Source organism: Doryrhamphus excisus, linkage group LG19 (assembly GCF_037039965.1).
Source record: "Doryrhamphus excisus strain RoL-2023G ecotype Guam linkage group LG19, RoL_Dexc_Guam_v1.1, whole genome shotgun sequence".
Taxonomy (NCBI): domain Eukaryota; kingdom Metazoa; phylum Chordata; class Actinopteri; order Syngnathiformes; family Syngnathidae; genus Doryrhamphus; species Doryrhamphus excisus.
The window spans coordinates 8,399,565-8,413,358 of NC_136375.1; the positions used below are offsets into that span (position 1 = coordinate 8,399,565).

Genomic DNA, 13,794 nt, shown 5'->3' on the forward strand with positions numbered 1-13,794 from the left:
GATCAAATAGCCCGACGACAACAAAGACTTGTGATGTCACCCGCGGGAGACCACAAACGAGAGGCCTTAATAATTGAAGAATGTGTGTGACCATCCAATTTGCTGTGGATATGGATACAGGACAGGAAATTGATGAATAAGGTTTTGCCTTTGTTTCCTTAAGCATCCAGAGTCGGGTATACTGTAACAGGGGTCTAGTTTCTTTTTTGATCCCTGCCTCACGTGTGGAAAAACAACAACAACTGACAGTTTTGAACATATATGAAGAATATTATAGAACAAAACATCATATAAAATGAGTTAATACTGTAGGGCTCCTCATACAGGTGTAATCTACTTTTACACACGCCAGTAAATATACAATAATCCCTTGTTTATCACGGTTAATTAGTTCCAGACTGACTGCGATAAGTAGGATTCAATATTAATAAATTGAATATTTTCATAGTTAGAGCCTGTTTCCATAGTTAAACCTGTTCATCCTTTCTAAATAGGATTTTTGACCATTATTAGAGCCCTCAAGGAATGAAATAACACCCCTATAGTCACCTTTACACACATATTACACAATATATTGTATATATTCAGAGAAAATAAGACTCATGCTCATGAGTGATACAATAAATTTTTTCCGAACGTGTGGACAGGAAGTGATGTCGGGGATTCAAATGACATTGACTCAGAACAGTAGCCTGTGTTGTTATTATGTTGCATTAAACTGTATTTGTATTTTAGTTCATTTTGAACATTTTTATGCTTGAAAATGCTTAATTTAGGCCAAGAATATGTAACATTTGCTTCAATATGCATGCTAATGATAGGCCATAGTCAACCACAAAATAGCAATTAATTTATTCATTAATTATTTGTAAAATACAATAGAGTGAAGAAGTTCACCAACAAAGACTCAATGAATGTGCATGCTAAATGCTAGCAAAACTATATAATGCCTTTGTCTTGAAATGCAGCCAAACATTAGAGATGTCCTGGCTGGTCTGCCAATATTATAGACCTCTAAATACGAGACAGTGTACCATAAACAATCTTTCAAAGTTGTTAGGTTAAGGATAAATTATTACATGTTGTAAAATCAACATGCTTTAAAATCAAGAACTGTAAATAAACATTCAACCCTTTACAAAAATGCAGGCAAAAAGCTTGCACCATTGACAGATTTTGAGCATTAAATATTGTTTTACATATTTTACAATCAAGAAGAATATATCATTGTTCAGCCATTCATGAGAATACAGGTATAAGGAGTTTTTCCATTATTCCATTATATAAGTCTATCAAAAATGAAATGCTAGTTTAAGATAATCATGACATCTCCATCAACAAACGACTTAAAGAAACTACTGTATGTTCTTCATACATACCACATGAAACACGTGTCCAAGTCTATTCAAATGAAATAGAAGGTCATCAAAAAATCCCTTTTTATCAAATTTTAAATGAACATATTTGAAGTCTGCAAGGTCCTGGAGCTCTGAAGCAATGCGTGGGTGATGTGTGGATGGTAGTATTGCTGGGGGTGGGTGGCTGGGTGGGAGATAATGAGGGGAGGGGGAAAATGGATGGATAGCTGTTACATGTGACGCAACTGTAAAAATTTCAATGATGTTATCATCATATAATCACCTTGCAGAAGCCCTTTTTTGTAGATTTAATAGAATTACATTTCAAGTTACATTTCAAATAAAATAATAATACATATTATACATGTGTACATATATTTATACTGTTATTTATACTGTTATTCTGTATATTTTGTATTTTTCATTCTTTTTTAATAGATGTGTCTGCACCTACTATACCAAAACAAATTCCTAGTATGTGTTTGATCATACATGGCAATAAACCTTTTCTGATTTCTGATTCTGATAATTAAATGTAAAATTAATATATGCATTTTTAGTTTTCTAATGTTAACATGTATTAACTAAAATTGTGTAGTTTTCAGCTAATTGAAAATAAACATTTATGACGCCTTTTTAATTAGTATTTGTTCATTTTTAGCAGCATGGCAATGATGGCGCAGTGTTTTGCAACATATTTTTCTATATGCTGCAAATGTAAAATGTCCTATGTAAACATAACACAGTGTGAAACAAATGGTCACGACAGAGCCCTTGACACATTTTTTTTGCTATCTGCTGCGCCTCTGTGAAAAGGCTCTTCATATGTCTTTTTGAAATACAAATGCTTGTAAACGGGTTCATAGCTGGTAAATAAATACGTTAAAAATATACAGTATAAATGTTTAAAAAAATCAAAGTGAGACGTGGTCCCTAAAAAGAATCGTATTAGTAGCAGCAAGAGAGAGTGATCACCTTCCTATTAGACAATCTTTTTTCATCTCTCGGTGAAGCCCGACTTAGCAAGGGCCGAAACAAAAGTTTGAAAAAGCTCATAGAAGATGTGCTTGTTCTTGTTTGTGCCTTGGGAAACCTTCGCCTTTGTGAGTATATATGTGTACAAAACACTTAAAATAGCGATGTCAAATGTTCCTGAAATATGAATATGTTCGTAAACTTGACGGTTTAGTCTAGCTGTTAGCAATGTATCCATGTGTTTTTAGCTAGCTACGGTTCTTTAGCATATTTAATGTACTGCACATTTATACACACTAATTGCATACAGTTACGGAGTTGTGTCGAGGCAAGGATAACAAGAACAAACAGTATTACAGGCGAGGTTATGACCAACTTAAAGACGCTGAATCTTATTTTTCCACTTTATTTCACAGGTCTATTGTCTGCTTTTTGAATGAATGCCCAAAGTCCCTCTGCACTTAGAAGGTTGAAGGTATAAATGACACCAATGCACATAAGCAATCAAGTTCGTTCAGACCTTGTCAGGCCAAGTATAGTTAATGACTGCAAGGTACAACACTAAATAGTTTCTGCACACGCAAGTGTGAAGACAAGATAAAAATGAACTGAGCAGTTTATAATAGTGTGTGCAAATCAATAATAGATGACAGCAAGGATAGATTGCCTTGTAGAGCATGTAAATTGCACTGCAGATGGACGCTCTAAGGTTGCCATATTCCCACGATATTGCACCACAAACACCTCTCACATACAGTAGATGTGAGTTTATCTGTGGAAGTGCTTGGATATCTACAACATGACAAGCTTTGAACTTGACAGTGTCAACAGTAAGGAAGGAAGAAAAAACTGGCAATGATCAATAATTCATTCATGTGTTCTGCACGGGGGGCTTCGCTGAATAGTGTTTGACACCATGTCTGTTCCCTCTTTTGTGATCACATGCACATATTTAAGCACATTCAGCATCACACATAGAGGTTCTATTCTTACACATATTTAAATAATACTGGAAGAGTGTGCAGTTCTCCACTGTAGCCTGTAGCCTATTGGCAGGATCATCCCTCCAAATATTTCCAACTCCTGATATTCTCTTTGTGTCCGTCTGACTTCATATTTTATAGTGCGCCTGAGTGGAAGTTGAAGATGTCCTACATAATGCAGACCGAGGCAGCAAGGAAAGAAGTAACCCAGAGTGAGTTGAACACAATGTATCAATGGGAATCAGACATGATATTTTTCCTCATCATATTATACACATGTTTCATCATCACACAATAAATGCACACACAGCACTCCCTGCATCCACGTGTCAAGTATGGGACAAAAAAACAGCACAATTGCTGATATCACTACAAATCACAGAGAAGAGGTCCTTCACGGAAAGTAGTGATATGTTTTCATGCTACTCAATATAGGATTTAATAAAAGCTGTTAAGTGTCAGCCTTGTGATCATGAGTTATATAGCCGACTTTTGACGTTTAATATGACATTACTTTGTGAGCATTTATGTCATAATCAGCAAATCCTAAAGTTACTGAATGGACAAAATGTGAATGTTACCGTCTGCTGCCAGAATGTCATCCCTTAATGGTCAATGTGTATAGAACTAGAACTATATAGAACAGGTGTGTTCTAAGTACAGCCCGGGGGTCATTTGCTGTCTGTCTGTCTGTTTTTTTTTTGTTTTTTTTTTATTGGTATGCCGCACATTCTGAAAATATAATTTAACCAGAAAACCAAATGACAGCAACAGCAAAAAGGGCAAAATCATCAGGAATTTTAGAAAAACTAAGTAAAAATATTAAGGAAAAAATAATGATTTTATGAGAAGGTTGTAATATGAGGAAAAATTACATAATTTTAGTAGCATATTCTTGAAATATTAAATAAAAAAGCTTTGTTTTTAAAATGTTATATTTATTATGAGAAACAAATAAAGTTAAGTTGCAAAAAATAATGTAATGTGAAAATAAAGTCAAAATATTATGAGAATAAACTAATAATTTCAACTTACAAGAAATAGCTACAAAATTTAAAAACAGCAGAAATGGGAAAAGCAGCTGTAATTTTATAAGAATCAAGTCAAAAAGCTGTATTGTAATAACAAAAAAGAAAATAAAGAAAAATATTTTTATTTAAGTTGTAACATGAGAAACAAAACACAATGAGGTTGTAATTTTTAAATTTAAATCATTATGTAATATGGGACTAAAGTCCTAGTACTACAAAAACAAAATTTCCATAGATTATTTAAGAGAAACGTTGAAATTCAGTTTTCCCTTGCAATGTTGTGGTTTGATTATTACGCCTTCGCTATATCGCGGCTTTCAGAAATTAATCAATAAATGATCGCTGTTTCATGATAAACTATTGTCTCTTATTAGCCAAAGCATATTGAACTACAAGTGATATGTCATATTCTGGTCACTAGGTGGCAGTAATGACAAAACATTGAGACATTACATTACCTTAATATTACATGAAGTCAGCCTTGGCATTTCCAACTTGATAGAGTGAAAAAAACTTCTCTCATTCCATGTGGAAGTGGTAAGGTTTTGATACAGAATGAATAACTAAGCCAAAATAATTCCTAGTATCAACAGTAATTCTATAAGACAAAGCCAAAAGAAGGATTTTAAATAAACATGGTCATAATTAATTGCATACTACATGTGATCCACAGCAGATCTCTTAACACTGCAGAGTGACACTAACCCACTTTGGAGGTGATATTTTCATTAGGGATAACAAAACCTCTGCAGAGCCTTTTCACCAAGGCGCAGCAGATAGCAAAAAAAAAAATGTGAAGGACTCTGTCGTAAATCATCATGAAGGCCGAGAGCCTACACGGGGCCAGGTAGAGAGGAGTTTCTCGCCTGTGGCAACTCGCGGTGCAATTTCTTTACATTTAGGAGAAGATGATTAAATGGTATGCCTTACAAGCTGCCTTGTAAAATGAATTTAGATTCCCTCATACTGGCCCAAGTATTTGGAAAGTCGATTACATGACCTTTAAGGTCTCAAAAGTGGAAAGTCAATTCTGGGTTTATAGTTTGTGTATAGTTCATTTGAATTTCTGTCCACAACATTATGAGCTGTATCAAAAATGATGCTTTTACAAAGATAATAATGCAAAGTATTGATATAAAACATAATTTCACAATTGGTGTTCTTTTTTCATGTTACCTAAAAGATTGTGATGTTCTTTTTCAGCTTCAGGGCATGAGTGTCCTGTGTATTTGCATGTTGGTTTATGTATAACAGCACCAGAACAACACAGAATTATTGATGTCATACACTTCCACAGATGATGCCATAGCGAACCGTCTCTCAACTTTGCAATGATAGCCAGCTCTAAATCCCCTGGGGCGAATTGACACCGTCGAACAAGACTACTGCCCGGGTGGATGTTTGAAACCTCCCTGGGGAGAACATAGCTGCTTTTGTGGTTGTTTTATTGACAGTTGTAACTAAGTGTAGTATTATGTACCTGCATTAGGTTGTAATGTACAGTTTTTGTTACTTCCTGCTTGTTCTTCTGACTCTTGGACGCGACCAAGTAACATTGGAGAACGTCGGGCTTCAACAGTTTGTTAGCTCGTCCAGCTGCATACTAGCCCATGTAGACAAAACAGTCTAATGTGAAACGCCGTTGACAGATAATTTTTTTTCTTTTGCTGGTAGGGAATCAGGAACTCCAACCACTTCTCCCTCATGTTTGCCTCATTAGGAATTGTAAACAAGTTTAGCTTTCCCTTACACCCGAAGAAACACTTCCTCTGAGACATTGTTAGCACCGTAAGCAGAGCTTAGGGCAGGGTAGAGAGTGTATCTGGCCTACATCGCACGCCCATATAAGGAAAGGGCACTCTGTGACATCACATACCGCCAGTGTTACAACCGAGCGTTCAGAGCCATCCCAAACTTCTTTTAGGGCTCAAATCCAAATGAGCAAAACTCATCATCTGAAACTTTGGCTTTGTTTAACACGAGAATACAACATTCTAACAACATTTAAAGGTCTTAAAAATTGGGGAAAAATGAATTTCATTCTTAAAGTCCATATTTTTAATAGTTAAGACTATTCCCCGCTTCACGTTCAGTGTTTAATCAAGACTTTTCTGAGAGAATTTCAAAAAGAGTACAAAATTCCTGAAGCTTAAATGTAGAAAAAAGTGAGTCGATGCTGTGTTTCAATTGGATGTAAAACATTCATTGTCTCACCATATGTATTTAACTGTGTATGCAACCATTACAAGTGTGGTTACATTTGTATTTTTTCACAGTTGAATGCAACTTGGAAAGGTTAATACCTACATGCAGATCAACATCACCGCCATTGCATCCAGGTGGGTCCAACAAAGACTCCAGTCAAGGCTACGTGGCGTTGCAGGTATGTTTCAGTTGACAGTGCCTCCACTTCTGCCCATACTGGTGTATGAATGTGAATGAATGTCAGTCTACACCAGGGCAGATGTGTGAATGAGGAGTGAATGAATAATGGGTACATTGAAAAAGACAATCAAAACTAATCCATTGTTGTGATAACAGCTAAGGACTATTTGTGACTGTGATACATGATGATATCATCAATAAAGTGGTGGATTTGTACTACAGAAACGTAAAATCTCTGCATTGAGACAAAAATCTTAGTTGGAAAGCAGGTCCATATATCACTCACACAGAGTCACCAAACTGTACCATGGATGTATTGTTTTCTTTTGGGCCTTCTCAAACCATTCATTGATACATTTTCTAGCGCTTATCCTTACAGAGGCGGGGTACACCCTGGACTGGTGGCCAGTCAATCACAGGGCACACATAGACAAATAACCATTCACACTCACATTCATACTTATGGACAATTTGGAGTGGCCAATTAACCTGGCATGTTTTTGGAATGTGGGAGGAAACCGGAGTACCCGGAAACTCCACAACAGGGATGCCCTCGGGTGGAATGGAACTCGGGTCTTCTAGCTGTGTGGCCTGCGTGCTAACCACTCATAGACTGTGCAGCCTCTTCTCAAACCATTTGGACACAATTCTGATTCAACCATTAAAAGTGATGAAAACAGGCTAGAGATTGTTGGACCTCATCTCAAAAGCATCCAAGATTGAATAAGTCTGCCTCCGATATAATGGTGTCTGATGCTCTGATCCTCACGGTTCCCAATTTGAAAAAGTCTTAACTGTGAGATAAGGTCACTCTATCATTGACCTTACCATGCCTTGAAGGGTCCAGACAACCAGCGCAATTAACATCAAATTTTCCGCATGGATAGTTTGAAGTGAGGAAACTATTTTCAAGACTTTGGATGGACTTTTTCAACAAGTACAGTACACTCAGGGACATGAAGTTAGAAGAGTGGTTGGCAGTTGTGGGGAACTCTGTGTAAAATTGGAAAAGAGCCAGTTACATGCAGGCAGATTTCTACTGGGAGAATGCCGTCTGTTCATGTCAGGCCTGTCTCGAGAGAAAAGAGCTGGCAAGATTTGGTGGACTTTTATTCAGTGGACACAGATCAACTGTTGGATGTCCTGGATCCATATGGATGAGAGTCCCTTCCACAGCCACAACGGTGCCACTATTGGAACTGCAAGTCCCTATGTGCAAGAGTTTCACAGACTTATTGTGGTTTATATTGTTTGTCCATAAAGATTCAAAATGAAAAGATAGAGCACTCTGAAAGCTACAAATATCCAGGCCAAACAGTGATTGAGACTTAAGGCTGGCAGATACAAAGATATCCTATGCAACAAAAAAGTTCCTGTTGTCCACAGAAGAAGGACCTTTAACTAATTGTACTACCGACAATGACTTACGGATGTGAAACCTGGACAAAGATGGCATGGAACAAACTGTAAATGTAATTGTACAGAAATGCTATGCATATTCGAAGGGCAAATCATCTTTTTCATATCTAGATGGCAGCTACAGGTGCTAATGTTTTGCTGCACATTAAATGGTGGCATCAAGTATAGCGGAGCATAAATGGATAAAAATATTCTGAGCAAGTCTCACAATTATCGTATACATTACCTTGGAGGGAGTAGGGTGTGTAGGCCTCCATGGTCACAATGCTAATCATGCTTAAAGGCCAAAGAAAGAAAAACAGACGCATAAACCTGCACTGCAAAGGCTGCAAAGCACCACGCATGACAATTGGAAATGCACCTCAAGGCAAAACGGTAAAATACATTCTCTTTATCCATCTCTTCTCCTCCTCTCCCCTATAGAGGAGTTATACCAGATTAATGTCAGAAGCACAGTCAAGAACTCTCAAGAAGCAATGGCGTACAGTCTGAAAACCTTTCAGGCAGAAGTACAAAGAGGAGAGGGTAATACAGGAAGTATTGAACCCAACTGACGCCAGCGCCCTGGCAGATATTAATCCGACAACTTTTACAATGTGCATGTTGGACTCACTTTCTGAATGTCGCTATGGATCCTTGTAAGGATCGCCCCGCAGATGCACCTGATCCGTGGCTGTGTCCGGACAGCAGGCTCTCTGTCTCGAAAGTAAACACCCCATCGCGGTCATCAGGAACATCCAGGAGCTCTCCGTTATGCCACATGCCCATTGTGCCTTCCATCGACTGATATCTGATGTCTATGGTTACGCTGGTCTGGAAAGAAGAGGAAAGCTCCATTATACACCACAATTGGTCCGAATGACCCCGAATATAAGACGGCCTCGCAATCATTTTCAAGACCCGTTCTTGGGGAAAATATGTAATGACAAATCAAAGACATATGTAATCTTATTTTGAAATTGGGTTTTCAATATCAGTAAATTAAGCATGAGTAGGTTAGAAAATAATGGCTACAGTGGCTTCATGATTATCTTCAAATTGGCATCATAGCTCCTCTAATCTTGGAAGCTACTTTTTCTGAGGCGTCTCCGTATCTGCAGTCCTGGCGTGTGTGCATGGCGGCAGAAAAGTCGCGGCCTTGGCGCCACCTGCTGGTTTTCTGTAGACCCCGAATATAAGACAACGGTCTATCACATTACTAGACTTGTGACAAAATGCGTATCCTGCAACTGATGAATTTTTTGCCATTTTTGTGGTCTGGAATCGACCATTTCCCCTACCATTTTCATATGGTTCATGGCATGACAAACCTAACATACAACATGTATTGTTGTTGAACTTGAATTGCTTTTGAAATATGGTCACGCATAGTATTTACTCTATATAAACAACTTTGAATGAAAACAATACTAATGAAGCATATTTCATTAGTTGTATTTACTTCTTTACCAATCACAGTTACACTATGGCTTAAAGCTGTAAATGTCCTTTATGTACCTAAACCTATGATTCTTCCTAGTGCTGTGTACAATCACACACATTTTACACCACCACCCTGAGGCTAACTTGTGTAACATTTTAGATTTAATGAATTAAATTGTGTGTGAAAGCAGCTGTCATTATAGGAAATGAACTCTGCCAGTGCTATAAATCATCTCCACGGTGCCTGCTGGGCTAAAAATTAGGGTGACAGTAGTTTAATCCCCTTCAGAAACAATGGTGACACTGAAGTTTGTCTTCTGTGCCTCCTAAGGGGTTGGTTTTGACTGTTTATTCTCCTGACTTTTACTTAATTTTTGTAATGTAATGTTTTTGTTCTCTCTTTTTCTGAGCATTCCCTTAATATTCTCACAGTAGTCAGTGTAGCTTTATTTTTTTGTTACTATAGCAACCAGTGTTTTCAGTATTTGCAATTGAAAGGGTTAACCTTGGGCTTCGGTTCTTCACACCACGGTCTTCTTAATTGTCTGTATGTGTGCATGCATGACTCCCCTTCATGTGTATGTGGTAAGCCTTAAAGCGCTCCCACGGTGTGTGTTATGGTGTGAAAAACAATCCCATCAGCACGCCCAGATCCACCAGCACAACTGTGCACTACAGGGAAGCTTTAAACCCACTCCATTACTGGTCTTATTCCCACATACATAGAGTATGAGACCTATAATTTGGAAAAACGTGCACCGACCCTCTCTTTGTTGTTCCAAAAAACAGTTTCACTCAATAGCTTACTGCAAGAGTACAGCTGATGCTAAGAGACAGTATGTTTGTTTCAAGCATTAAGGAACATCATGTGTATGCAAAATTTAAAATATCTGAAAAGGAGGAATCCTACCCCTTCATGTTTGTTACTGATTTTTGCATCTTGACACTTTGTTTACATTTTGTCATTTCGGTTTTGGTCACTTTTTGCAACATTCTCATTTTAAAAACGCTCGCAATGACCGTCGCTGGTAGTGTGCAAGCGCTGACTCACATTTATGGATGTGTTGTTATCATCTACGAGTGTGTCAGTCAACTCGAGCTGCCCCTCCTCCGCCACCTTCTGAAGCACCATGCAGAAAGTCCCCACCAATCTACAGGGGGGGGAGAAGAAAACAGCACCAATCAATATGTACCATTATGTGTGTCCACCACAGATTAACATGTGTTGTCCTGCTGTTGACAGTAAAGACATTTAATCATTATCACAGTGCCGTTTGAGGCATGTACTCGACTCCCTCGCTGTAAGATGGGGAAGAGTGTGACAGCCATGGCTGTTGAGGAGGATGAGCTCTGACAAGCGTTGAGAAAACTCTACGCTGCTCTATCAGTTCATTTTCTTTGACATAGAGGCCATTATTAGAATAATAAACCGGTTTGCTTGTCGTCACAATTAGGCATACTCTATCCTTGCTAGATTTCTGCCAAAAATAATTGCGGCAACAAATATGGTAGATGTTTGCGTTATTCCAGTGTCACCAGTTTTTAAATAACTGTAATACTATTAACATTTATACAAGTGGAATCATAAAGTAACCAGAATAGGTGTACAATACAATACAATTTAACTGTAGAACACTAGACCAGATTTGGATTTGACAAACTGTACCTATTGATTTATCTTAATCAAATATGACGTTATTACCACCACATCACCACTGTCAGAGACATCCAAGTGACATAAACACTAGATATTATGAGGCCTGCCAACAGCTTAGACAGTGGACTCTTCCGCCACACTGAGGTGCTTGTTACTTAAAATTAAGTCAAATCAAGTAAAAACTTATTCATTACATCCTGTTCCGCCTCCAAAAACATCCTTCCATCCATTTTCTACTGCTTATCCTCACTAGGGCAGCGGGGGGTGCCGGAGCCTATCCCAGCTGTCTTCGGCCGAGAGGCGGGGTACACCCTGGACTGGTGGCCAGGCAATCACAGGGCACATATAGACAAACAACCATTCACACTCACATTCATACCTATGGACAATTTGGAGTTGCCAATTAACCAAGCATGTTTTTGAACATGGAATTGAACTCTGCTCTCCTAGCTGTGAGGTCTGCGCGATAACCACTTGCCCGCCGTGCAGCCCTCAGAAAACATATTGTTACAAATTGGGCAAATACATGCAGTTATGATTCTATACTGTGAGTCACCTGACCTGGTCAATTAGAGCTTGTGAATAATTTAAAGCGTTTACCCCAAAAGTGATGCCCACAAAGTAAGGTCACATACAAAGAACACACACAGTACGGCCACACTGAACCACAGGCTGAGCCATCTCCTGCTTGCACTCTATTATGGCCTAACATAAACATGCAGTATAAGCGACCATACAGGAGTGTTCATATTCATTAGGACAGTCATCAGATGGAAAACACAATCACCCAGTGGGAAAAGCTTGCAGGGAGGAAAAATCTTGTAAAACTAGCACGCACAATCAATATTTGAAGCACTTAGCAGACAGAAAGAAAATCTCAGAATTACAGAAGAGAATGAGGAGGCTATACTGTATTCATTCATTCATTCATATACGAGCTGACTTCGAACGAGAGGATGGGTACACCCTGGACTGGTCACCAGCCAACCACAGGGCACACACAGACAAACAACCATTCACACTCACATTCATACCTATGGACAATTTGGAGTTGCAATTAAATGTGGGATGAAGCTGTAAAAAACACACAAGGAGAATACGTTGACATATGGACATAACCCCTATACTCAGCAAAAAATAAGTACTTTGACGTCACCTGTGGGTTTGCATGTATGAATCTCTAGAATGTAAGACAACCTGCCATTTTGTGGCTTATTTTGAAAGAAAAAGTCTTATATTGCAGTCAGCTGATGGATCTTAGTGATGTTTTAGGTGGTCATTTCCTGTTTTCCGCTTTGAAAAACCTCCACCAGAAGAACTGTGGTGGCAATTACCAGTGCCCTTCTGTTGAACTGACAGCACATCTGTCAACATGGCTACCACCAACTTTTTTTTCTGAGGATTGCCAGTGGACACACACATAAAGACAAAAACAATGTTTAATAGCTGTGTGGGCGACATGTGGACGCATGCGCGCCAATAACAAGCAGCCGTTACTATCTGGATGAAGCTGAGAGGAGGAACAGGCAAAGTAAAATATGACAGCAAATATTAATAGCTGTGATTTTTTTTCATTAGTTTGTGTCAATACAGTGTTAAATCAAACGCACAATAATTAAAGCATGAAGCAGGCTCCACATGACATTCCACTTCCATCATCTATCATGTCACAGTGTATTCATCATGATTTGCTAGTCAGGCCCATTATGGACGATCTAATCCACTTTCACAGTTCTCCTGATGGGAAACTCATTGAGGGCCTGCTGGTGATGCGAACGAAGGAGACCACCTAAATTGAGCCAGAACCAAGACAATAGTGCAATTGTGAAACAGGGCATTAAATGAGAAAATGCGATCAAAGATTGGATTTAAGTACTGCGACACCAGAGAAGGCTTTGTGGTCTGCACACCATTTCACAAACAAGTGACTCAATTTAGTACAAGCACTTTGGGGCTTCGTCGTTTCTTCCTCTTTAGTTGAAGTTGTGTCATTTATAACCAATCACATGCTGTTGTAGGGAGGGCAGGGAGACCAGAAACAATTCTATGTTGGAATCATGCTTGATGTGATCATCACGGGTATACCTGTTAGTGAAGACTTTGCTATAATTGTACACTTGGATCTCCAGCATCTCGCTTCCATCCAGGCTGCTAGCAATCGGCCATCGAAACGTCTGAAAGAGGCACAAACCGAATAGTTAAAAACATAACAGAACAGTAACCAATAACCAGTTTTAATATTCTTGTCCAGTATTAGGTCTATACCTTTATTTTGGACTATACTACTTGATATTTTATTACATTAGAACATCTGAGGTTGAATAAGGTGTTCTCTGCAGGTCAAACACATTCTCCATTGTTCCACTGTTCCAAGATGAAGGCTGAAAGGGTAATTTAAAACCCATTTAACGTCTCCTGCTGTTGTTGGCCTCTCATTCATGAAAACACTGCAGGCTGTCAGGCAGGCGATCCATCAGCCTTTTGTTTCTCTCATTAACCAAATCCTGGAGTTTCCCACCTGCTAATCTTTATGGATCCAACAAACAACGGCCGTGTGCACACTC

At 38.6% G+C, this 13,794-nt stretch overlaps 2 protein-coding genes across 14 annotated transcripts in view; one reads left to right on the forward strand and one right to left on the reverse strand.

Annotated features, from left to right (window-relative positions):
• The window catches only part of otofa (otoferlin a), a 50,884-nt gene that overhangs the window by 24,492 nt on the left and 12,598 nt on the right, over positions 1 to 13,794 (reverse strand). For all 13 annotated transcript variants that reach the window (XM_058055980.2, XM_058055979.2, XM_058055970.2 and 10 more), the window contains exons 3-5: positions 13,316 to 13,404; positions 10,625 to 10,724; positions 8,765 to 8,964 (exon numbers count right to left, since the gene is read on the reverse strand). In XM_058055980.2, the coding sequence (XP_057911963.2) occupies positions 8,765 to 8,964; positions 10,625 to 10,724; positions 13,316 to 13,404 (389 nt within the window). The remainder of the gene's footprint in view (positions 1 to 8,764; positions 8,965 to 10,624; positions 10,725 to 13,315; positions 13,405 to 13,794) is intronic.
• fndc1 (fibronectin type III domain containing 1) overlaps positions 6,671 to 13,794 on the forward strand; it is a 48,941-nt gene continuing 41,817 nt past the window's right edge. Inside the window, exon 1 of the mRNA XM_058055988.2 lies at positions 6,671 to 6,730. The gene's annotated coding sequence lies outside the window, so the exon portion shown is untranslated. The remainder of the gene's footprint in view (positions 6,731 to 13,794) is intronic.